Source organism: Vulpes vulpes, chromosome 16 (assembly GCF_048418805.1).
Source record: "Vulpes vulpes isolate BD-2025 chromosome 16, VulVul3, whole genome shotgun sequence".
Classification (NCBI taxonomy): Eukaryota; Metazoa; Chordata; class Mammalia; order Carnivora; family Canidae; genus Vulpes; species Vulpes vulpes.
The window spans coordinates 685,065-711,963 of NC_132795.1; the positions used below are offsets into that span (position 1 = coordinate 685,065).

The 26,899-nt window shown below is 48.3% G+C and overlaps 1 protein-coding gene across 3 annotated transcripts in view; it reads right to left on the reverse strand.

Annotated features, from left to right (window-relative positions):
* Positions 1-26,899, reverse strand: part of DLGAP2 (DLG associated protein 2) — a 687,758-nt gene that overhangs the window by 582,949 nt on the left and 77,910 nt on the right. For 2 of the 3 annotated variants that reach the window (XM_072742318.1, XM_072742319.1), the window contains exon 2: positions 15,228-15,334. The exons of the other annotated variant lie outside the window; for it this stretch is intronic. In XM_072742318.1, coding sequence (XP_072598419.1) covers positions 15,228-15,242 — 15 coding nt within the window. In that variant the 5' untranslated portion in view covers positions 15,243-15,334. The remainder of the gene's footprint in view (positions 1-15,227; positions 15,335-26,899) is intronic. 3 annotated transcript variants of the gene reach the window in all.

Genomic DNA, 26,899 nt, shown 5'->3' on the forward strand with positions numbered 1-26,899 from the left:
GACATTTTACAAGATTCAACATGCTCATGTTAAAAACACTCAACAAACTAGACAAAGCAGTAAATTCTCTCAACTTAATAAAGGGCAGTTATGAAAAACACACAGTTAATTCATACTTAAAAGACAGTGCTTTCCCCCTAAAATCAAGAACAAGACAAGTATATCTGTTCTCACCACTTCTATTCAACATTACACTGGAGGTTCTAGCCAGGACAATTAAACAAGAAAAAGAAATAACAGATATACACGTTGGAAAGGAAGGGGCAAAACTATCTCTGTAAGTGGTAATATGATATCTATATAAAGAAAATCCTAAAAAATCCATTTAAAAAAAAAGTTAGAATAAATGAGTTCAGTAAAGTTGCAGGATACAAGATAAATCTACAAAAGCCCATTGTATTTCTATACACCTATAACAAAGGAAATGAAATTAAGAAAATTTCACTTACAATAGCATCTAATAGAATAAAAACAGGAATAAATTTAACAAAAGGGTAAAACTTATACTCTGAGAACTATACGACATTGTTGAAGGAAAGCAAAAATCTCAATCAATAGAAAGGCATCTCATGTTCACAGACCATAAGACCTAATAATTATAAGATAGAAGTTGATCTACATTTTAAACAGCATTGCTGTCAAAACCTCAGATGACTTCTTTGCAAAAACTGATTAAGTGATCTTAAAATTCATATGGAACTCCATGTGACTCCGAGTAGCCAAAACAATCATGAAATTGAACAAAGTTGAAACACTCACATATCCAATTATATTTCCTAAAGATTTATGTATTTTAGAGAGAGAGAGAGAGAGAGAGAGAGAGAGCCAGAGAGTACAAGCAGGGGGAGGGACAAAGGGAAAGAAACTCAAGTAGAATCCACACTGAGCGTAGAGCCCAACGCAGGGCTTAATCTCTCAACCCTGAGATCATGACTGGAACCGAAGTCAAGAGTGGGACACTCCACTGACTGAGCCCCTCAGGTGCCCTTCACATATCCAATTTTGCAACTTAGTACAAAGTCCTATGAAGTACCCAAAACAGTATGAAGCTGGCAGAAGAAAGACTTATAGACCAGGAGGATAAAATTAAGAGTCCACAAACAAACCCACATGTTTATGGCAACTGATTTTCAATGAAGGTTCTAAGATAATTCAGGAAGGAAAAAAAGTCTTTCCAGTAAATGGGGACAATGGATCTCTACATGGAAAAGAATAAGGCTGGACCCTATACAACATACAGAAATAACTCAAAATGGGATCTAAGATCTAAAGGCAAAAGCAAAATATATATATATATATAACTCTTAAAAGAAAACGCAGTATGAATCTTCACAGCCTTGACTAGACAATGTTTTCTTAAAATATGACACCAAAGGCACAAGTAACGAAAGAAAAAATACATAAACTGGATATCATCAAACTAAGAACTTTTATGTTTCAAAGGACACATCAAGAAAGTGAAAAAGAGGGGAGGAGGGCGGGGGGTGGGGGTGAATGGGTGATGGGCACTGAGGGGCGCACTTGACGGGATGAGCACTGGGTGTTATTCTGTATGTTGGTAAATTGAACACCAATAAAAAATAAATTTATTTAAAAAAAAAAAAGAAAGTGAAAAAGATAACCCACAGAATGAGATCAAAATCTGCAAATCATACATCTGATAAGGAACTTGTTTCCAAAACATGTAAAGAGCTCTTTCACCTCAAAAACAGAGAAATAACCTAGTTTAAATATGGGCAAAGAATATAGATTTCTCACCAAAGAAGATATACAGATAGCCTCCGAGCACACGGGAAGATGCTGAACATCGTCAAGCACCAGAAAACTGCAGAGCAGGACAAGGAGGTAAATGCTGGCGAGGACATGGAGCAATCAGAACCCCCACGCCCTGATGGCAGGGATGTGAAATGCTGCTGCTGCTGCTCTGGAAAACGGCCAGAAGACCCGCAGATGTTGGAGTTACCATACGATCCAGCAATCCATGGTTAGGTGCATGGCAAAGAGTAAAAATGAACGTCAGCACAGAAATCCTCTACAGAACGTTGATGGTAGAATTATTCAGAATAGCCAAAACGTGGATACAACCCAAAAGGTCGCCAACTGATGACTGGATGAGCAAGATGTATACAGCCGGATGACTGAACAGCGTTCAGAAGGAAAAGAAAGGACACGCGTGCCTCCGCAGGGACACACCTTGAAAGCACCAAGTATAAGCAGACAGACTCAGACATACCTCATGCAGCCACCTGCACAACAGGGCAACGGCGGAACCTGCAGGGACAGCGCGTCAGTGTGGCCTGGCGGCGGCGCAGAGGGCCCGGGGGGACGGCTGAGGGATTCACAGCTTCTTCTCTTGGTAAAACGTGTTCCAAGACTGAATGTGAGGCACATCTCCAAGGATATACCAAAAGCCAGTGAACTGTGAACTTCAAGAGGTTCATTACGTGCCATGCAAAGAACATCTGCACGAAGTTGCTAATGCAAAATGATAAACATAGAACTCCGTTTACAGGAAGGTCAAATATAAGCAAATATAAGCAAAACCCACGAGTGTTGTTGGAAGTCAGCACAGCGGTGGCCCTCATGGGAGACGGGCGATGTGGAATCAGCTCCAGGGAACGGGCAGGAGGGGCTCGTGCGGCCCGGGAATGTCTCGCTCACTGGTCCAGTGGCAGATGTGAAGGGCTTGTCCCCTTCACAAAACTTAAGAGCTATAAACTTAAGAATGCACAATTCTGGGGGCACCTGAGTGGCTTAGTTAAGCGTCTGCCTCCAGCTCAGGGCATGGTCTCAGGGTCCTGGGGTCGAATTGTCACTGAGCTCCCTGCTCAGTGGGGAGTCTGCTTCTCCCTCTCCCTCTGCCTGTGCTTCACCCATTCTCTGTCTCACTTCTCTCTCTCAAATAAAATATTCTTAAAAATCCTAAAAATATATTTAAAAAAATTTTTAAATCGTGCGTAACTTTCTGAAGGCATACTATATTTCATTTAAGATTTTTTTAATAGAAAAGTAAGTTTGCACAGGAGCCTGCTCTGTTGTTTCTATCTGGTTCCTCTTCCGGACCTACAGACACGCCTCCCTTCCAATTCAGTGACCTCCACGGAAAAGCGGAAGGTGCACAGCAGTCATGCTGTCCCGCAAGGACAAAGCATTGGAAACACATCACGCTGCAGCTCGGAGGCTCACGGTGCGGCATCCCGCACAGCACGCGGCTTCTGCCGGCTCCGCAGCCTTCGGGCCACCAGTGAGGCCGTCGCCCGCTCTGTGAGGAGCACACAACCCAGGGCCCACGGGTCTGCCGGAGGCCGGCGAGGGGGAGGCGCGCGGTGTCGGCGGAGCACGGCCGAGCAGCAGCGCCAGGACCAGCCTCCGTGCGCGGCCAGACCGGAACCGAGGGGGTGCTGTGTGCTGCTCCCCGACGCCCACGCACACAACTGCAGAAGCAGGACGGTCCCAGGGGAAGCAAGGACACAGGCGACCGAGCGCCACTCTCCCTCCCTCCGACCTCGGTGCTCGCCCAAGTTCAAAACCCAAACACACTGGGCCGATCCACAGACTTCTTTGTAGTTCAAGCTTATCAAACATCATATATTACCGATTAAAGGAAAGTCCTGGAGACCTGTATCCTACATGTGTGCAGGCTGGGCGGCAGCCCCGGCTGCACCCTGGGATCCTGGAGCAGCACCGAACACGCAGGTGCTGGGCGCCGTGGCGGGACAAGCAAAGCACAACCTGTGAGTGGTCCCCACTCTCGCCCCGGGAGTTCTGAGGGCCCTGAGGCCTGAGCATCACCCACACTGGAGGGGAAAGGACTTTAAGGCTCTGCATTAAGGAAAAAAAATCGACAATTTAACATAAATAACCATCCTGAAGAGCCAGCACTGGCTGGTGGACCTTGGGGCTCTAACCCCGAGTTAGGGAGGCGCACAGGGCAGGGCTGTGGGAGGACCAGGAGCCGAGCTTGCGGGCGGAAGGTAGGCTTAACGTGGTCGGGCGCAGGCGGGGGCTGCATGCAGCGGGTTCCACGTCTGCCCCCCAAGCCCCTGCAGTCTCTCCCACCTAACACATGCTCCGCACACACGGAACTTCCACCACGCGTGGGGCTCCCTCCCGGCGGGGACATAGGACACAGTAGGGAGATACGGCCCCGCCTCAAGCCTGCGAAGCAAACACAGCTGGCTCACACCGTGTGGTGAGGCCACCCCGCACGCCCCAGCAGACCCGCTGCACCCCAGGTTCTCTGCCTCTCTAGTCTTGGTGGAGGCTGCTGTTCACTTGATTCCACGAGCCAGACTGAAGACCTGTCAGCCCCACGGGGAGGGGCCGAGAATATACGCAGTCAGATCCACTTGCTGCCTTCAGGGAGCACCACCCCCGCGCCCCGTCCTGTGGGAGCCACAAGTGACCCTCAGGGCATGCTGCCAGGCCCTTCAAAGGATGTGGTCATAACCGGAGGAGCTGCCACTGTCCTCACGTGCCGTCAGCACCTTTAGCACCCCCGCAACACAGCACACCTCTCATCTGAAGCGCCGAGGGCTGCAGGTGCCGGGGGGTCTGCGAAACCCCACCTGGTCCTTCCAGGGGAGAGAACACGGTCAGCTGTCCTCCCTGGCGGAGCTGGCACGGGACACCCCCACACGCAGGCAGGCGCAAGGGACAAGGAGGGCAGGTGGAGAACTGGGCAGCAGGAAGAGAAGAGGTGTGGAGGGCGAGCAGACGTGTGACGCGGCCCCCGGGCGCCTCCCCCATCGGGAGTCTGGGAGCAGGCCCTCGTGTTGGGAGCCGCTGTCCCCATGGGAGGGCACCTCGGGTGGGCACCACCCTGTCTCTGGAGTCTGTCTGGGTCACACCATGCGGCATGTTAGGGGGCCTGGCGCCACCACATGGTGCCCGTGCGCTCTGTCCACAGACTGTCCTGCTGCTGGCCCCGCGGTGGGCCGTGTGGATGCAAAGCCCACCAGCTGCTCGCTCGTCCGACATCCGCCTTCCCCTGGGCCTCCCGCTGGCTGAGCCCTGACATGGGGCAGGCTCTGTGGGGGCTACCAAGGGGTGCTGCACCCTCGCAGGGCGGCCTCCACATGGGGCACCCCCGAGACCCAGCACTCAGGCCCCACCTCCCCATGCCCCTGAGACTCGAGGGAGAGCCCCCTTCCCAAGCCCGAGGGCGAGCCTGGGCATCCCCACCTGGTGTGGGGACGGTGCTCTTCCTACGGCTCATCTGGGACCCACGATGAAATGACGTGCCCACTGCAGTCACCATCCAGGCCCTGTTTTCTCTCTGCCCCATTCACCAGAATTTCCAGTCGGGGCAACCACACGGTAGTTCTCACGTGGTCTCCAGAGAGTGATTTTCTGCAACTGAGAAAGTTGCTCAGCCGCCAGAGAGGAGCAGACACCCACAGCCTCGCCCACGGTGGCCACAGGACGTGTCCACAAGAGTCTGGGTGGGCTGCCCTAGTTCCAAACATCCCTCATCACCATGACTGAGACACAGACAAGGTGTGAACTTCTCCGGGCAGCCTGGAAGATTTACAACACCCTCATCGACAGGAAAGCTCCTGTGCATCTGCGCAAGTCTCAACAGCAGTGACCACCCCTGAGTCTCCAGGGTCGGAACACGTCGACCTAGACTCCTCCCGTGAGTCCACTTCAGTCTCCACTGATACCTTCCCTCCCAGCAAACTCCATTCGACCCTGATGGCCCTTCATCCACAAATGCCCGTGATCTCCGGGGACGTGGTGGCCCAGCCAAGGACACGGCCCCCAGAGAGACCCCACCCACACCCGGATCCCCGACGTTGGCCTCCAGGTCACAAGACCGCACATCCCAGTGCTTCAAGCCTGTGGTCACTTGTCATGGCAGCCCAAGGTGAGAACCAGACACCAGAGCATGTGTGTGGGGGGGGAGCTCACACGTATGTTCCTCGGTCACCTGAGCCTCAGGCACGCCAGGTCTTCCCACCTGAGTCCCTCAAGCTTCACTAAGACCAGCTCCCACCACCTGCTGCCCATGGAAGGACAAGAGCCTGGCAGGGCAGGGGTCTCTCCTCCTGGGGTCTCTTGTGGGGTCTCCTGCCAGGTGTCCCGCAGGGTCTCCTGCCAGGTCTCCTGCTGGGTCATCCTGCGGGTCTCCTGCAGGGTCGTCCTGCTGGGTCATCCTGCGGGGTCTCCTGCAGGGTTGTCCTGCCGGGTCTCCTGTGGGTCGTCCTGCAGGTCTCCTGCTGGGTCATCCTGCCGGGTCTCCTACGGGGTCTCCCATGGGTTGTCCTACTGGGTGTCCCACTGGTTGTCCTGCAGGTCATCCTGCAGGGTCTCTGGCTGGGTCATCTTGTGGGGTCTCCGGCCGGGTGTCCTGTGGGTCATCCCGTGGGGCCTCTTGCCGGGTCTCCTGCCAGGTCTCCTGCGGGTCTCCTGTGGGTCGTCCTGCAGGGTCTCTGGTGGGGTCTCCTCCCACACTGTGGACAAACCTCGTAGAAGAGGCCTGAGTCAGTCCGCATCCTGCCATCTGCACTGAGCTCATGCCGGACACCATTAAAGCAGGTCCAGGACAATGTTCCCATCCACACTCTTTAAAAAGGTCTAACCCACCCGGGCGCCTGGGGGCACAGTTGGTTAAACATCTCACTGTTGGTTTCGGCTCTGGTGATGGTCTCAGGGTTTGGGGACTGAGCCCCGCATCAGGCTCCTCAGCACAGAGTCTGCTGGAGGTTCTCTCCTCTGCCCATGGCTTGTGTGCACGTGTGCGCTCACGCGCTCTCTCTCAAGTGAACAAACCCTTAGAGAAAACTCCAGCAACCATGTACCGTGCAGCAAACATATTTACCAACTGAAACGCGAATTTACGGTGACCACCTGAACCCCGGCATCTCGAGTGGAAACCTCCGGTCATTCCGATCCCGAGTGACTGCAGGGGACGGAAGGCACGTCCCGGGGCCCTGCTGCGTTGGCCACCAGCAGCGGTTCAGAAGGACGGTGTATGGGGCCTGGCGACTCTACAGGAGAGCAGAGGCGGTCTGTCTGCTTCGAGAACCGAGGGGACCAGACGCACGAGGAAACCATGACATTTAGCTGTGGCGCCGCGCTGACTCAGGCAGCCGCCGGCCGGGTGCTCTCGTTCTCTTCCCCGGGAGTGTCTGTGGGGTAGATGTGTCTAAATTTAAGACCAGAGAAAAAAGTTTTCAAGAACAACACAGCTGCTGTGTCACTGCCACGCTCTGCTGTTACAGATGGTGCTTCAGATCTAGGTGTCTGCTCTGTTACGTGAGCACGGTCGCAGCGTCCCGCTGGAAGGAGGTCGGCAGAGGGAGGAGCGCGTCTCCGTCACCACCAGCGGACGCGCGTGACTCTGTGACCACCCGCAACAGCGGCGGCGCGGCAAGGCCTGGGCGTCCTCCGTGGCCGCGGCCCCCCGGGAGGGCCGGGCCAACCAGGCAGAAGGGGCAGGTGCGGGCGGACCCGGGCACAGCAGCCACCGCCGCTCAGACCCGGGTGCCGGCTCCGCGTTTCGGGAATTCACGGACTCCACCAGCACCGGGGAGGCATCGCGGCCCCGAGCCCGCACGCGGCAAACCTGAGGCCCGTGGGCAGGACAGGCCCCAGGCGCTCCGGGCGTCCCCCGACACGACTCCCGGGAGGAGCTGCTGCTCTCCCCGCGTCGGCCGCCGGGCGGGAGCTCGGGCAGCCCGTGGGAGCAACGACACGCTCCAGCCACGGCTCCACGGCCCGGCGGGGCCGCGCACGGCCGCAACCCACAGCAAGGCCTGGGCATCTGGGACGAGCCGCGGAGCCACCGTCCACGCCCCGCCGCTGGCTTCCAGACCTCAGGATATTTCAACAGAAGAAAATATTTTAAGGATCTAAAGAAAAAATGAAATATTTAAAACAGAGGCTCACGTCGTGGATACGTTCCTCAGGGCACCCAGCCCCCAGGTTGTGGCGTGACCTACACTCGGCAAACGTTCTCTGCCGTCGGAGCGCTCCTCGCGGTGCACGCGCACACCCGGACACCTGCCCACACACGCTCACATCGGCACAAACTCACCCCACGCGCAGACTCACACTCAGCTCACACACACCCGGACACCTGCCCACACACGCTCACATCGGCACAAACTCACCCCCACGCAAAGACTCACCCTCAGCTCACACACACCCGGACACCTGCCCACACACGCTCACATCAGGCACAAACTCACCCCACGCACAGACTCACCCTCAGCTCACACACACCCGGACACCTGCCCACACACGCTCACATCGGCACAAACTCACCCCACGCGCAGACTCACCCTCAGCTCACACACACCCGGACACCTGCCCACACACGCTCACATCAGGCACAAACTCACCCCACGCAGACTCACACTCAGCTCACACACACCCGGACACCTGCCCACACACGCTGACATCGGCACAAACTCACCCCACGCAGACTCACACTCAGCTCACACACACCCGGACACCTGCCCACACACGCTGACATCGGCACAAACTCACCCCACGCACAGACTCACCCTCAGCTCACACACACCCGGACACCTGCCCACACACGCTGACATCGGCACAAACTCACCCCACGCACAGACTCACCCTCAGCTCACACACACCCAGACACATGCTCGCACACGCTCACACACACCCTCAGGCACATGCTCTCACACATGCTCACAGGCTCACACTCAGACTCACACCCAAACACACACACGCTCGGGCTCACACACACCCAAACATACTCAGAGTGAGACACACACTCACATGCGAATCACCACACATGATGGCCATGCGTGAGTTAATGAAGTCTCAATCTTGAAGTTCTTTAAGTGTTTTGTTAAGAAATGAAATTGAGCACATTTGGGAGAAACTGTAAATCGAAGCAGGGCGATGGCGCTCTAACTCGTGCAGGTGGGAGAACACAGCCAACGACAAGGGCACAACCCCAGAGCCACATTCCTGAAGCTTCCCTTTCTTCTCAGTGATTTGGTAGAAGAAGAGGACAAATCCTCTTTTAAGCCAAAAGGATCCAACTTCCCTAAAGAAACACAAGCTTAAATGCAGATAAGCTGCACACAGCAAGGAAAGTCGCAACTGTTTTTTTTTTTAAACTAAAAATAGTGTGCTCCGACAACAACGTCCTGAAAAACGTGTCCGTGGTGCCAGGAAACAAGAAAAGAGCTCCCAGCCGTACCTGCCCAGACTCTCTCACGCGCTTCCTAAGAGGAGACCCGTGTGTTTCTTCCAGTTTGTCTCTTCCGCCGCTCCTCTGTTTGCAGACTGGGGCAGACGCGTCCACAGGTCTGGGGGCAGGTCCCCGAGGTAGGCCCTGCGGACCCGACGCCGCGTTCTGCAGCACCACCCCGGCTGACCCCAGCCTGTGCTCCTGTCTGCTCTCAGGGGCACAGCTTTGCAATGACGGAAGGTGACTGCATCCTGAGATGGGCCTCGTGAACTCGCCAACCCTGCCTGATGGAGGCACGTAATTTGCGCAGGAGTCTCCCTTCCCAGGAGTGAGTCCTGCCCTTTGGTCGCCTCATTCTTAATCAAGGCAACCTCTCAGAGTCATGTGTCTGCATGTCACACACGGGGCAAGCCCAGGGCACTGATGATGAAATTACAAGTCCAGTCCTGCTGAGGAAGCATCGGCCTCAATAAACAATCCTTCCACTACTCTAGGAATGCCAAAGGAGCTAATCCTGTTACATTCTGAAAATAGAGAAATATAGATAAAATATATAAACGAGGCAAATTTTTCACTCTGCCACTATTTTTCCAGGAAACATAGAAATTTTGTTCATGTTTGTGGTAAAAAAAAGTTAAACTGTCCAACAATGAGAGCCAAGCACAAGTTTACATGACACAGAAACCTTGTGGTGACGCAGTGATGGCCTCAGATGTGCCTACATCCTCATCCCAGAACCTGCCCACACGGTACCGTGAAGGTAAAAAAAATTGAATTCTCTCAGGATAGAGCACTAAGATGCCTATTTGAGCACTGTGCCCACCCAAAAGCTCTCTGAGTGACTTAGCCCCGTGTCTGCCTGATGCTGCCGGAGATCTGCTCTGAATACACATGTGTCCCAGGGAACACAGACACAGTAAATGCAGCACCCGTCGAACCCCACACTGTCTGCTGCAGTGACAGTGTGCCCATCAGAGAGGCTTAGTGGCTCTGGAACTCTGCACACAAACCTGAAAGTCAGATTAACAAGCTCATGGTCAGACCTGGAGCAAGCAGGTGCCAAATGGAGGTCACTCATTACAAACAACCACCTCAGGGGGAAAAGCCCATCTCCCGGAGCCTGACCTGTGCCACTCACTCTGCCAGAAATGACCACACGCTGTTTTCACGGTTATGTTTTTCCCAAAAGCCATGCCAAGCAGCAAAGCAGCACCTTTCAGGATCATCCAAGACTTTGTGCTACAGCATATGAACCCAAAAGGAAAAAAACAAACAAACAAACAAAAAAAAACCCTCTAACGTAAACGTTTGCCGACACACGTCAAAGGAAAGGAAGAGTGGTACAAGAGCCTACTTCCATTAGCATTATCCCAAAATAGGAGGTTAAACCAGGGTGAGAACATGCGTATTGTTCTCAGGAAATGGTATTCCAGCAGCTAGTTAGCCAAGTGGCCACAGAATGATAGCCTTCACTTGATACGTAACCAAAATAATCCGAATTACAGTGAGCCATGTAAACACTGAAATAAAATGTTACTGTAAAATATGGCTGGACATTTATGCAAATTTTGGCAAAGAAAGGCCTTTTAGCATTTTCCCCAAAGTCAGATATCACAAAAGAATACATTCATAGACATGACTGTGTGACAATTTACTGCTTACGTATAAAGAAAATCATAAAGTTGAAGCTGGAACGGCAATCTGAGTAAGCAAAAAAAATATCTGGATCATAAATACATGACAAGAGTTAATACCTTATGGTCTGGATTCCAAAACAGTAAAATAAACATCCTAATAACACTGATGTGAGTAAAAGCTCCTACACCACGCCACTGATGCACCAAGCAAAAGGGAAAAGGAGGAAAAAATACATCCAACAGAACCACCAACCCAAGTAAATGAAAATGCCAAGTGCAGATCATCAGTCGAGCCCAAAATTATACAGAATATTTAAAAAGCAAACATTATTAACTGTGCCATCTGAGTGGGAGACAAACAGGAGCATTTTTGCAAAAACCATATTTAAATATATGCTGAAAAAAAATTTTAATTTTTCTTATCTTTTGAAATATTTTAAGTCCACAAATTTATTCTAAGAGAATAATTAGCTGAAGAGAGGTAATTCGTCCAGGTGTTATTTACATTACCAGAGAACTGAACATCACTTCCACTGAGTGATGCCCACATCAAGGTGTTTTTCAGGGCTATTAAAGTATTTTTTAATATTTTCATTAGCAAGGAGAGTTACCATAATATACTACATTAATTTGTTAAAACATCTGTCATTCAAATAATTGGTACAATTGGTACAATCATTTAATTAATGCAAATTGTGGATATATACATATAAGGACATAGGAAAATATGAAAAGTAAACCAAAATGTCAACAATGATCATCTCTGAATCTTTTATTTATGCTAATTTTTTCATGGTAATTTTTTTGCTTGCATCATTTCTAAAAAGGAAGAGACAAATAATGTAAAAGAATTTACAATTACAGCGTTCATAATTTCCACAAGTAAATCTCTGAATTAACTAGAAAGTACTCCCACAAAGAATTTATATAATTTTTAATACATATGTACTTGCTGAACTAAAACCGTTAAAATATTTACTCACAAGAGCGCTCAAGGGACACCTGGGTGGCTCAGGGGTTGAGCGTCTGCCTTTGGCTCAGGGCGTAATCCTGGGATCCCGGAATCCAGTCCTACATCGGGCTCCCTCCATGGAGCCGCCTTCCCTCTCTGCCTGTGTCTCTGCCTTTCTCTCTCTCTCTCTCTCTCTCTCTCTCTCTTTCAAATAATAAAATCTTTAAAAAATAAATAAATTTAAAAATAAGATAAATAAAACATAAAAACCAAGGATGCTGCCCAAGGAAAACCTGTAATGCTTTGTAATGTTAGGAGATGGCTATGTCCTAAAGTAGGATTCAATTGCCTGTAGACAGTCAGGACCACACGTGGTACTATTTTGTTGCTCTTCCTATATAATCTTTGTCTCAGAGCAACACAGACTTGTTCATACCTACCTTGAGAAGAGTGAATTCTCTTTTGTAAAAAAAAAAAAACAAAAACAAAAACAAAAAACTAGATTTCTACATTCAGAATCACCGTGGCTTGACCCAGCAGCAATGCTGAGAACACTTTCTATAATTTCTCGTATTTTAAATGAGACCAATATCAAAATAGAGACTGTTCCTAGCCTTGTCTGAGCACAACAGAAATGTAAACACTGCTCTAAATTCCGCATGAGGATTGTAGGATTGCCACGTCTGGGTTATGTTGGGGTTATATACACTGAGCCGTTTTATCAATGAAAAGATAAGCATCTGAATAATTCCAGTAGGTTGTTGCAAAAACATTTTATTGTTACCTCCAAAAATCCAGATGTTCATTTTAAATTTAATCTATCTAAATGAATTTGCATGCAGAGCACTCAACGTCCTTAGAGCTCCCATGCGAAAAATACTCATACTCAAGAGAAATGGTTCTTTATCAAAATTATATTATCATCTTACACTTTTCATTCAGACTAAGAATACCTAATAAACATGAGAGGTTAGATCATAAAAGTTAAGCACGGTTCTTCAACGTTGTCTCTTTTGACGTTTGGACCAGATCACTCTTCGTGGTGGCGGATAATTAGTAGCATCGTGGCTTCAGCCCACCGGATGCCGGTAGTGGTCTCCCCTGCCACTGTGAAAACCAAAAATCTCTCCGGACACTCCCATGTCCACTGCCGCACTGGAGAATGAGCAATTCTCCCCCTTCTTCCCCTCCCCGGGGACTGTGGAGTGGCCTCTCAGGGAGGCGACACATCTCTCCATGGACAGAACAGATAAGCTGAGAAAGACGGGGTCCAGGTGGGGAGAAGAAGCCTCCACGTGCCCCCTTCTCCTTTCCCAAACCCATGTAAGGGCCAGTGGTGGAGAGAAGGAAATATATATCCCAAACACAGCTAGGAAACAAGACATCCCACCTACACAGCAAAATCATCGAGGAGAGTCTAAGAGAAGACAACAGATGGAACCCCAGCAGCCGAGCACCACCAGAGCATGGCCGGCAGGGCAGCCCGTCCAGGCCAGGGCTGGGCAACCCCTCGGAGTGGACAGGGCAAGGAGGGCCTCCCACAGCTCCTGCTCCACGAAGCCTGATGGACCGTATTCCTTCCGTGAACGAACCGCCTCTCAGGAACGTTTACAGAAATACAGAAATCTCCAGGGCTTGACAAGGTAAAATCCACGGGAAGTTTGTAACAGTGAACAAACGCCTGTTAGGAAGGGAGGCATCTCAAATCACTGACTGCCGCTTCAATCTTTGAAAACCATGAATAAAAGCAAATTAAAACCAAAGCAAGCAGAAGAAAGGAAATAAGACCAGAACAGAAATCAGAAACAGAGAATATAAAAACAACACTGATAATCAATGATACCAAAATCTGGTTCACAGAGATCATTAAAATTGACAAACCTGCCTGATGAGGAAAAAAAGCAAAGAAAATTCGAATTCACACATCCACGAGGAGAGAAACAGCATCATTACAGATCCTCAGATGCTAAGGGAAGATCATGAACATCCATGGATCTGAAGACCTCAGGTGTTTCTCAGTGGAGTGCGTGGGGAACACCTGCCCTCAAGGGACGCACCGCGACATCTGGGGACAGGCCTGGCATCCGCCGCTAGAGGGAGGGCACCACCAGCACTGGGAGCTCCGCGGTCTGGGAAGCTGCGAGCACCTCACACCCAGATGGGCCCAGCACGAGGCGATCCGATCCAGAAGGCCAGGAGCACCTTTTCACACGGTGGCATCGCTGCACAGGGGCCTGGGGGAGAGTTCTGTCCTCCTAGTGCAGATCCCAAGGGGAGGACCATGTGCAGCCACCGGAGCACCACTGAGGGCAGCAGACTGCCCGGCCAGCCTGGGCGCATCCAATGAGAGGAGCAGCAGCAGCAGAGGGCTCTGGGCAGCCATCGGGGGGACCCGGGGGGCTTAGAGCCAAGGCAGCTCCCTCCCCGCTACGATCCACCCTCCCCCCCCCAACCCCGGGATGGGGACACCTGCTGTCGCAGGCCTACAGGTAAGGATGGAGGGATGTGGGCGTGGTGGGCAGCCTGGGGGGGGGACCTCCGCCAAGTCGGAGGAACTGCCCACACCTCCGGCACCCACCCCCCCCACCCCCCCGCATCATGGGCTTCTCCCCGGGGTAACACCCAAACAAACATCTGCAACCCAATGTCCTTGGAGCACCCACGCTGTGCGCACGCAGCGCTTCCCTGCTCGGGGAGTGAGCATCCTGGGGGCGGCAGCGTCACGCAGGGGCCCAGGCGGCGGGGCTGGCGGCCTCTGGCGGGGCCCCTCTGCCCGGCCCGGCTGCTGAAAGCCTCTGCTCAGTGGCTCATCCTTCGTAACAGACGCCTGTGCTGCTTGGATGAGCCGTTGTGAGTCGTGCTCTTCGTAACCCGGAACCCCACACCACCTGGAGGGAATGGTCACCTGCCCCATCCGAGCTTCAGGGACTTTGCCTGAGGAGGTCGGAGGATGGTGCGGGCTGGGCCGAGGGCGAGGAGCTCACAAAAAGGAGAGCTGGGGCGCCGGGCGCTCGGCCAGAGGAGCGTGGGACTCCTGGCCTCAGGGCTGGGAGCCCGAGCCCCATGCTGCGTGCAGGGAGGACTCGAATCTACAGATAAGCTCTTTAAAAAATGCTGAATATTAAGAAAAATAAAAATTAAATAAAAGGAAAAGCTCGTCTTCTCTGTCCCCGAAGGCTCTTACACAAAGCTGAAGTCCTACCGAGGGGCGACCACGTGCCTGGCTGTGGCCGCGGACACCCCGGGGCAACATCGATTTCTGAGAATATTGAGTAGGTAAAAAAAAAAAAATTAGCAATAAATCTATCACCACCTGCCGCGTGAGCCCCCGACCTTCTCAGGGCCCCTTGCGCGTCCTCCACCGCAAACAGCAGCGAGCGCGCACCCGCAGAGGCCCGGTCACGTCCTCGTCCCTCCCGCCCCTGCGGACGCGCAGAGCAAGGCAGCTCGGAAGGGACGTTACCTGAGCGGTCCCCATCGCGGCTGGGCTGGGTGCAGGCCGAGGGCGTCGGGCGGCAGCTGCTCGGGAACCGCGCCGTGCTAAGGCCGCGCCTCCGGTGCCGGGGAAGCCTACGAGGAGGAATGGATAGAGATGGGGAAAATGATAAAAAAAAAAAAAAAAAGATAAGCATCCTCCCCCCACGGAAAAGAAAACACGTGGAATGTACACGGAAAACATGGCACTCGGCAAAAATGAAAAATCCAGCAACTTGGCAGAGACGCCGTCTACGAAAAGTAACGCGGGCAGGTTGAAACAAGGGCCTGAAGCGGCGCGCCGGGGGGCTGCGGGAACCAGCCGCCGTCCTCCAGCCCCACGTGTGACCGGCAGGAAGAGGCGGCCGGACTTTGAGCCAGGACTGTCGTTTCTCAAACAGCTCGGTGGCAGAGCAGCTGCTCAGCGAGGAGCCACGCGAATTCCAAGAAACAAAAGCGGTACCAGGAACATTAACAATTACTCCTTCTCTCTCCTGGGGGCAAAGAAAGTATCACCAGACCCTCGTAAAACTGATGGTAGTAGAAACCCCCCCCACACACACACACACACAAAGGTGCTAGAGAGTATATTTCAATAAACCCTAAAATTCTCTGCTCCCCTTCTCGCTGCATGCCAGTGCCAGGCCACCGCGGCGCCGGTGGGTCGGAGGAAGTGGGAACGGAGCCTCCTTCGGGAGCCCTGGCCATCACGTCACGCTGGAAACAACACGCGGCAGCCTCTTCTGACTGAGCGGGGACGATCCCAAAACACGTGCCCGCACACCTCCCGCGCCCCCGAAACCACGGCCAGGTGCCGTAACTTTGCGTGGAAGCTGGGAGTCCTGCATGTGGCACCTCCTGAAACTTGTTCGGGCACCGGAATCTCTGACCAAGCACAGGACCAAACGCCACGTGCTTCCCTCCAAACGTGCAAACCTCGCAGGGTCTGACGATCAGCCCGTGTTGCGGGCCGGCAACGGTTCCCCGTCACCAGTGAGTCTGTCCCCTGCGACCGACCACTGTGACCACCATCTACGCTGTGTGCGCACCTGCGGGCACGGCCTCCTGCGGTTCTGCCTTCACAGAACGACGCTCTGCTCTCCCTTGCACTCTTCGCGGCCCGAGCCAGCATCTCTCCTTGCTTTCCTCCTGAAGACTCACCCCGACCCTGCAAACCCCTCCCTTGGGGCATTTCGGTTGTTTCCAGGTTTTCCCAACTGCTAAAAATTCTGCACATTTCCGGACGTTTCCCAGTGTGTGTGCAGAACAGACGTTCCAGGGAGCGGACCACAGGACATGCGTGCCAGGAGTCCAAGATGCAGCCACACGTGTGCCAGGGCACACATCATGTCACCAGCCAGGAGGAAGGTTTTGCATGGTTTCCACGGATTTGGAAGAACTCTGGTTATGACGACTGATCGAATATATTCCCACTCAAACTGCCTGTTCCATAGATCTTTCTACTTCCTTTGGGAGAAATTTCTTGAGTTGTGAAGTAGAAATGTTACTTTCTCTCCAAAGGCTAATGAGTTACCCCGGTATATCTGCTGAATAAGCCATATTTTCTCCACCAACTCGAAAATGTCACACATACACAAAAGACTGTCCTGCAGATCAACTGATCTCCTAAGCATTAGGACACGTGCTTCGAGCAGACCAGAACTCCCACCATTCAGATTGTCTTTAAACTTTTAAGTGGACAATCTTAAAATGTATCCTCCTACCTTGACCTTATTATCCCATAATCAAATCCCCACTCCCCCCGCCACCTCGCTGGCCCCCCCAAATGGATTTTATCGAAATTATGTCACACACACTTATGCACCTGAAGTGAAGTGAGAGGACTTAATACCGAGTTTGCCATTAAAGTGCCTCCCCCTACCAAGCACTGGGTAATATGTTATGTCCTTTCCAAGTATTTCACAGTTTGGGGGTTTCTTCCCTATAGACTTTAATGCATTCCTGTTCTCCAAAGCTATGCTGTAGGGTTTGCGGTTTCTGAGAACGGACCCATTTTGCCATTACTTTATCACCTCCACTGCAGTTCATGATTTTATTTACTGATCTTGCATTTGCTCTACATAATCTGTGTTCCTGCTTACCTAATTGACTTCGTGTGATCTCTTCCTTTTTCCACTGGACATTTCCAATATTGTATGTCTTTTACTTTCCCATATAATTTATATGGGGCCTAGAGTGATAACTCTGGTACTGCTGCTTTCATCCACAGTTTAGTATTCCCCAATCACCCTCGGCTTGCTGTGGGGTTTCTGATCATATTCTCACCCTGTTTAGGAAGCGCCCTGCCATTATTCTCTCTTAGAATTTTATCCTAAGCAGCTGCTGTGTTGTTTCAAGGTCCTTCAGGGTCTACTGGTACAACCATATGTTTTGTTTTTTCAACATGCTCATTTTATACATTACTACGATAGAGATGCTATTATCGAAATAACCTTGCATTTTTGGAACAAAGACTATTAAATATATACCTAGATATAATTTGCTAATATTTTGTTTATGAAATTTACATTCTTAAGTGAAATTAGCCTTTTTCTGCTTTATTATCAAGTTTGGGAATTGCCCATTAAAGAGAATGATAATTTTAACTCTAAACTAGTTTAGATAATGCAGAATTATCAATTCATAAAAGTTCATATAGAATTCACCTATAAAACTGATCCAACGTCTTTCATAAAAGCATATCTCAGAAGAAAAATTTTAATTTTCCCATGGTAACTGATCCATTCACATTTGCTAGCTTTGGTTGGGTCCATTTATGTCATTTGTATTCACCAAGAAAATCAATCATTTCATCTTGATTTTCAAATTACTCAGCAAAAATTTCTGCACATTATAAGATCCTTCCTTTTAAGTACTTGTGATTCTATCACATTCTTCGTCCCTAATTCTTCACATTCTTAAAGTTTCTCTTGATTTTATGAATCTTGCATAGGTTTGTCTATCTGCAAGAACATTTTTTAATGTTCTTTTTTATTGGTGAATACTAAATTAGTAACTTTATGGGACTATAATTAACATATGTTCTTTTAAACATCAAAAATTCCAGGTTTTATTTAATCCAATCTGAGACTATTTGTGTTCATGCCTGAGTTTCACCCACGTTAGTTTATTGTGATTATTGATAAACTGAGACTTACACTGTCCTGCGACTTCACCTTTGTTTTTCTTTGTACTTATTCTTTACTGCTCTATATAGGATTTCCACTACACTACTTTACCAGGGCCTATATATTTTATTTCTCCCTCAACCGTTTTAACATATGCAAGCCATATTTATTTTTCTAGCAAAGCCATTAATCAGCATCTCCAACATCCTCTTGAATAAAAGAACTTAGGATACTTACTCTTTCCTCCAAGTTCATGATGCCTTCCCCACACCACAGCTGCTCTGACAGTACTACTGTGTAGATACCAAGTATGGCGCTCACTAAACAAAGGAAAACCTATGACTTATTCTAAAATCAATACTTATTAATAAATGTGTCCTTGATCTCTTGGCTAGCATCCTTCTGAGTTCATTCCTCCTCACGCTCAAAAATATTTTCTTTTGTTCTTTCAGCATGGTGTCTCTGTGGTAAACTGTCCAGGTCCTTGTATGTCTGAAAATATCTTTATTTTGCCTTCAGTACTGAATGACAGACAAGGTATGGAATTCAAGAAATCTAACGGATAGCTTCAGGGACCTGTTGTTACCTTTGAGAAATTTCTCATTAATCTATAAGCAATTTCTGTTCTCTTGATCAAGTTTTTCAGGATTCTGTCTTTACCTGGATACTACAGCATTTTACAGGGATGGGTCAAGATGTGCATCTCGTCTGTCTTTACTCTGGACTAGCAGGTGGCACAGTTTTTCTGTACCATTTTTTTACTTGACTTTTTATTTAAATTCCAGATGGTTCACATACAGTATAATATTAGCTTCAGGTATACAATATGGTGATTCGACACTTCCATACATCACCCAGTGTTCATCATGACAGGTGCCCTCTTCAATCCCCATCATCCATTTCACTCATCCCCCCACCTCCCTCTCGCGACCATCAGTGTGTTCTCTATGGTTGAGTCTGTTTTTTGGTTTGCCTTTCTCTCTTTTTTCCTTTCGTTTTTGTTTCTTAAATTCTACAAGTGAAGTCATATGGTATTGGTACAATTTTTCAATCTGAACACAATGTTCATCAATCTGGGAAAATTATCAGCTATTTTATCACAAATACTGATTCACCCTTATCCCTTTCCTTAGCCTCTATCAGATGCATTCTTCGCCTTTCAGATCTATGCACTCATCTCTACAGCTTCTCACGTTCCCTCTGTGTTTAATACTAAGATACTTCTTCAGCTTCATCTTCTAGTTCACTAATTTTTTTCAGCTATGTCTGATCTGTGAATGTCTACTGAGTTTTAACTTCAAGGGCTGTAATTTGTGTATTTCTAACCAGTGCCTTCACATCGCCTCCTACTCCTGCTGCACAGTTGTCCCACACAGCACATGGGCTAAAAACAGAGAGGCAAGCCGGGTACCAACTCCAGGATCCAGGCTTCATTAGTGACCCAGCCTCCGGACGTAGGTTACATAACCACTGTGTGCTGTTCCCTAACAAATAAAGTGGAGGTAACAACAGGACCAACCTCAGAAGGAAACAGGAAGGATTAAGTGGGTTATTCATGTAACATCCTCAGCACATGTTGCAAACACGGTCTCCAGGAGGAAAACACCTGTCCTCAGACTATGCCCAGTGCACTTGTGTGCCTATTAATTCCATTATCCTAATCCAGGTGTTGGCAAGGTCTGTTCTAAATTTCAGGAGAAAGAAAACTAAATCATTGTAAATCACTGTAAATCTCTCCCCTCTTCATGGCATCCCACTATTTTAGAGAGGAGAATTTGGGTCTTTTTCTGAGTTTTCTCCCAGTGTATCCTTTAAATGTACTTGAACAGGAGACTGCCCTAATTCAGCCTTTTGTCTTTCAAGTGACGACTACACTTCTATGGCGTATCATTCCTCGACTCTCCATCCCCTCATCTCTCACACTCAAGGCAGCCATGAGTTCCTTCTGGGACTCCAGAAAGTTGAGGATCAAGATAACAAGCATCTCCTTCCTGATTAGCTGGAAAAATGCGGACTCTCCATCAGTGAAGAAAGGAGGACCTCAGACTCAGGGGAGAAGGGGAGGGAGAGAGGGGTACTCCCCCAGCTCCTGAGGGAGAGCATCTGGGTCAGGAGAGCAGGCCCCTCAGTGAGCATCCAATCATCAGCACCTCTGAGCTGTTCAGATCCTCAACCTCCTTTAGAATTGCACTGTATAATTGTAACATAAATTTAACTTTCTATTTTTATTCTTCAGTGCTGAAAAGAATAGGTTTTTAAAAATCACCACTCACAGGCTTCAAGAATGCAAAGCAGAGCATAGTCCATATTTGTATTTTACACAGAGTACTTTCCCTAATAAAAAGAAATAAAGTGAATTTATAAAAACCTACTTTCCAAATCACAAAATATTTTCCCAATTACAACCTATGCGCATGAATATATAAATATTACACGAAATACCTAATTTTTAATATCTACAAATATTTTAACTGACCTTCCCAAAATATCTCAGGTACTTTTTACCTTTTAAAAAGGCATACGAGGGCACCTGGGCGGCTCAGTCAGTTGAGCATCCGCCTCTTGGTTTCAGGTCAGGTCATGATCTCAGGGTCATAAGATGGAGCCCATGTCAGGCTCTGTGCTGAGAGGGGAGTCTGCTTGAGATTTTCCCTCTCCCTCTGCCCCTCCCCACCTTCCTCTCTGACAAAATAAGTAAATAAAAATTAAAAAAATAAAAAGGAATGTGAACCTTTATGAGATCTGTGTGACAATAGGAACTGAAGAACATGTTTGCTCTACTGCTCCTTTGATATGAGAAAATATAGAAATGTCAAATTCTATTTAGTTGGTTGAAAGGCAATCAACACAGTAACAAAAATATCTTCTATTATAGTTAAGAAGAGATCATGGCAAAGCATAACTGAGCAATGCAAAAACATAAAATTCCACATGCATTCTACTTATCTTTTTGCCACTTACATGATGCACAGAGATGAGCCACTCCCTCACTGGACCCCGCTAGCCAAAGCAATCACCACCCCTAAAGTAAATTAACAACTTTCCACATTTCCACACATGTGGAGAAAAAGTGGAACATGTTCACATATGTGTACAGACCTTGACCCTGATGTAATTCTTCTAAGTATCACATATTAGGCTAAGGTCAGAATGTACAAAAAGAAACATAAAAAATGTGAAAATAATTCCTTCAACACTATCAGTCCAGATAAGCACTACGATAGCATTATTTTTCCTCTAGGCATTAAATTAGAGGTGCCCACTTAATAGCAAGCTTCTGTGTTTACAGAATGTGAATGTCTAATAAAAATTTTATATACAAAAATATGTATTCAAAAGCACTATTAAATTCAATGTTACAAATAGGAACTTTAGTATAAGCATGTTAGCATAATCACTATTATTCCTTAAACTCAGTTTCTCCTGTGCTCCAAAGCTGCATGTCTTAATTTCAATCTGATTTCTCCATCTAGTTGAGAAATTTAGTTCATATATTCATTTACATCTTCAAAATATTTTTTAATTTTTTTTTTTTTTTTTTTTTTTTTACTATCTCCACACCCAATGTGGGGCTTCAACTCACAACCCTGAGATCAAGAGTCACATGTTCCACCAACTGGCCAGCCGTGGATGTCTTCTAATTGATAATCTCTTATCCCTATCTTGATCAATGCCTGATGCTGTCTCCTAGCCCCTAAAGCAAGGGCATGTTGTTGATTTAATACCATCTGTTTCTATCTGATCCCTATTAACACAGTATTCTAGGATTACAGATCTCATTGAAATGTCATGGATATCTCATTATTAGCAAAGGAACTCAACTCTCAACTACATTCTCTATTCATCTTCTCAGCCACAAACAGGTTCTTCCTTCTTTCAAGTACCTGATTCTTCCTATCGCTTCTGCTGCCCCATCTTCCACTCTGATTGCTCTGCAGGAGGAGAGGAGAACAGAGCAGTCACTGTGAGGCCAGCAGGGCAGGCAGAAAGTGAGGCAGAAGGAGCGCAGAACACCACGGGACAGGGATGCATGCCAGCACTTGGAACAAAGTCACATCCAGGGACTGAGACTTCAGTGATGGCCCTTCAGACTCATGTAGCAGCAACCCAGTCCTGGGTCTCCAGCCTGGCAGCCTACCTACAGATTTCAGACTTGCAGCCTCTGCAGTCATGGTAGCCAACTCCCTACATTCAGTCTCTCTAGACAGAGATATGGGTACAGATACACATCCTATCAGTTCTGGGTCTTTGGAGATCCTTGACAATACACATCTCAGTAGCAATTACATTGTGTTTGGTGGCAGGTAATAGAAAAATGAACTCAAACTCATTCAACAATAAAGGCAAATTATTGGCTCACACGGATGCAAAGTCCAGAGCCTCAGAGTTGGTTTGATTCCTTGGCTCCATGATGCCAAGCACTTGGAACTTGTGTCTTCCCCTTATATCTTATGATCACAGCTTCAACCTAAAGCTGATTACACCTCATGGTGGCAGGACGGCTGCTCAGAACTCCCAGGGATTTTTTGCTCACTTCCAGGGAGAGAGAGTGAGTTCCAGAAGCTGCCTTAGAAGAGAGGAAACCTTTTTCTCAGAAATCCCTTTGCCAATTGCAAAGGCTTGAGTCAGGTTAAGTCCATTGGGATGCAAACCCACGGCCACGTGATGGAGCTAGCTTCCTCCAAAGCTCCTAGGCTGCAGTGGGATGTGGGGATGCAGCAGTGGTCATGCTGTGACATTCCAACAGAGATCAGGATCCTGATGCGTACACTGAGAGAGCAGAGTAACGGTTTAGGCAGGATCTCGTCACTGTCCAAGCTTACAGCCTCCTCATAAGGTCTCACTTTTCCACAAGTATTAAAGCAGGAAACCCAGCACTGCAGCTACCTATGGATGTCATTTTTCACGAAAGGCCATTTAATCAAATCCAGCTATTACGTTTAAACATATGTCCCTAAGTAAAACTAGCGCATTTCTGCAATGCCAGAAATGTTTCAGACAAGGACTGCATGATACACAGGTTGGCACAGTGAGAAAACCAACACATGCCAATATTAAGATATCAATTCACAAATCACTATGAACTACTTTTATTCTTCTGCCTTCAGTTTAAAAAAAATCACTAATAAATTAGATAAGAAAACTCATCCTCTTTAGATTCTCATGTTGAAATAGTACTAAACTTGTTTAGTAAACAAGGTTATGGGAAATTGTGATGTGGCATATGTCACAAACAAGATGGCAGAAAAATGATTCAGTGTAATGAGGTTCATTTATAGAGCGTGCTTCAAAAACCATAGGTGGCAAAGAGCTGTGTCTGAAATCCAATTATCAGAGCATTAGACACTTCCATCTTCATATTTGCAATTGTTTTTATAATCGTTGTATTGCCATTAGCATAAGATGTGTAATGGTGTGTGCCAGAGAACTGTGTTTTGCTTGATATTTTAACTAATGACTAAAGAGATAATAAGCAGAATTTCATTATAAAATGCGTTTTTGAACTATTTGAATTATCACATGTTGCAAGAACCAGTAGAATTGGAGGAATGAAAAGGCAGAGGTCAGAAATGGAGGCAGCAAGATGCGTCAGGTTCACGGTAAAGTCCACACAGTCTGCAAAGAGAAGGCAGACCTGATACTCACAGAGGTCTTCTCTTCCAGATCATCAACAGATGAGTTAAAAGAGTCCGGGAGTACATCACAGGAAACCCCAATTTTACTGAAGGTCCCATCCCCACCAAGAAAGAGAGTTTTAGCACAAATCAACTGCAGATCAAGATTCACATGAAGGTCTCCTCCCTGAGGTCCAGGTCTCCTCTAGAGCATCACAAACCAAAGACCAAATGGTGCAAGGATCACTATTCTTTTTGGCAAGTAAGAAGGACAGCAAATCAGTACTTCCCATGAGAAAGTCTATTAGAGAACAAGATATGACAGTGGAAGAAGTCCTCGGCAACCACTATTCATGCTGGAAGAAGGATGGGATTTCCATCCTCCGGCCGTGCCCTCAATGAGACGAGGGGTGAGAAACCGTCAGCCAAGCCACTTCTTTCATATTAACAGATATACTCACATGGAAAGTAACTCCACCTGTTGCTGAATTCAAGTTAACCTACAGAAGTAGACACGTCCTAACTTAGAACAACAGGAAGAACTTTTACCCATAGTCCTGTTTTTCCCCAATGCTCTGCCACAAAGCAGCCACTTAAACCAGGCAGGGCCGTGCTGGCTGAGAGAGAAGCTGGAAGTGGTCGAGATACCTGGGGTACGTGACCTAAGCAGCACACACGCTAATAGAGCACATGTATACCCATGCTCGGCATTTCCTGAGCAGTAAAAGCTTAGGTCAGATCAAGGGTCTAAGAAAAAGTGAGAAGATCCCTGGAATTTCAAACTCTCAAATGGCGAGAGAACCCGTAAGCAGGTGTTTATAGCCCTTTCTAGGCACATCTGGATTAGGGGTGTCTCAGTGGCAAACCAGTGGCCGCCGGCCCACACGAGGACACAGCAAGCACACATACCAATGAAGAAGTTGTTCTACTTTGAAAGGTGACTGGGTGACGGGCACTGAGGGGGGCACTTGACGGGATGAGCACTGGGTGTTATTCTATATGTTGACAAACTGAACACCAATAAAAAATAAATTTATAAAAAAAAAATAAATAAAATAAAATAAAAAAGAAAGAGGGATCCCTGAGTGGCGCAGCAGTTTGGCGCCTGCCTTTGGCCCAGGGAGCGATCCTGGAGACCCGGGATCGAATCCCACGTCGGGCTCCCAGTGCATGGAGCCTGCTTCTCCCTCTGCCTATGTCTCTGCCTCTCTCTCTCTCTCTCTCTCTCTGTGTGACTATCATAAATAAATAAATTTTAAAGAAAGAAAGCTACCATTTTGAAAGGTACTGAGTGTTAAGTACAAACGTTATGATGGATAAATTAGGTATCCATTTATCTAGGATAGAGTAATAGCCAGTGTGAATTTATGGTGGGTCATCAGCTGGTAGGCTGCCCTAGAGGTGGCCTGTGTACCTCTACTTGACAAATATACGGCCTCTTACCCAATCATTCACCAGTGTGGACAGAAGGTGGCTCTGCCATGGCATTCAGGGACACATCGGGGTCACCCCTGAAGGCCCAGGTCCCAGTCAGCAGCTCCCTACTGTTATCCTCAGGGAAGGGGAGATGCCACTCCCAGTCCTCCCTGGTGCTAGAATTCCCTTCCAGGGGCCCACTCTCTCCCACCTGAGTGTGGGGGTTTTCCCCGGGTCTCAGCAGACCCAGGAACATACACTGAAAATCAAGAGAGATGAATAAAACCCATGTCCGTCAAACTCTAGGTCCCTCCTTTCTCACTGATTTGGCCACCACACAGATCGTTCCTTTAATATCCATGTGCACAATTCATACCTTCTCCCACCCAATACCTGCAGACAGAAGCACATCACCAATAGATAATACCCAACCAGCAGAAATCCACTCCATCAAGCCTGGTGACACATACACAGAGGGCCTCCAAGTCCATGTCACATTATAACACAGAACACGTTATCTTCCTTAAACTTCATGCTAGTCATGAGACCGGTACTACATCCACCACACAACAGGCAACCTGGTGATGGATCAGCAGAGAACAGTACAATTTACAGGAGCCACAGCTGGGACTCCATCTGAGGTGTCACTTCAAGGTCGATCATTAATATTCCAAATTACCTAACACGTCACCCCGCTGCTCTGTGTTTAATCTCACAGGAAAACCCAGTTTCTCGCTTCCCTCCCGACCTTCTCCTCCAGCTGTCTCTATCTCTCCGGTCCTCTGCTGCTCACTCACCTTCCTTTTCTCTTCCTTAGTGTCCTGTTAGCCACAGTCTTTCTCATTTCCAAGGTAGCTTTACGGTCAAAGAGAAACGAGGTTAACAGGAGACAAGGCATAGCTAAGAAACTGCCTTTTGGAATGGGGGAAAGGGATCAGATTGTACAGAAAACAGACATATCTTCACACAGTCTCATTCTTTGGGCTCTTAGTGACCATAAAACAAGAGCATGAGAGCTTTGTGTTAGGGAGAGAACACGAACTCTGCGGCCAGCCCATCGGAAAAATCCAAGGCAACCAAAGACCATCACAGAGGAAGGAAAAGTCCAAAATCAGGATGTTTGTGAAGACTTGGCCATCTAAAGAAGGTGCCAAAATCCTCCGCCCGAGCCAGGAGATGCAGGGAGGAGGAGGTGCAGGTGTTATAACCAGACCGCTGTGCTCAGGAACACCAGGTGGGCACACCCCAGATCCTACAGCTGGGGTCAGTATCTCTGCTGACCACTCCTTCGGTCTGGCTCCTCTGTGCCCTGGCCACTTCATACTGAAAATAATCTGGAATTCGCCCTTTTACACAGCACTCACTCATTTAGAAAACCTCTTTATTAAGAAGAGGGACGTAACATTTACAACCGTGAGCTACCTCACTGACCAGGGGCTCCAGACACAAAGCTGTTTTATCACCTGTGATTTCTCCGAGCTGCATGAGAAACAGCTCAGAGA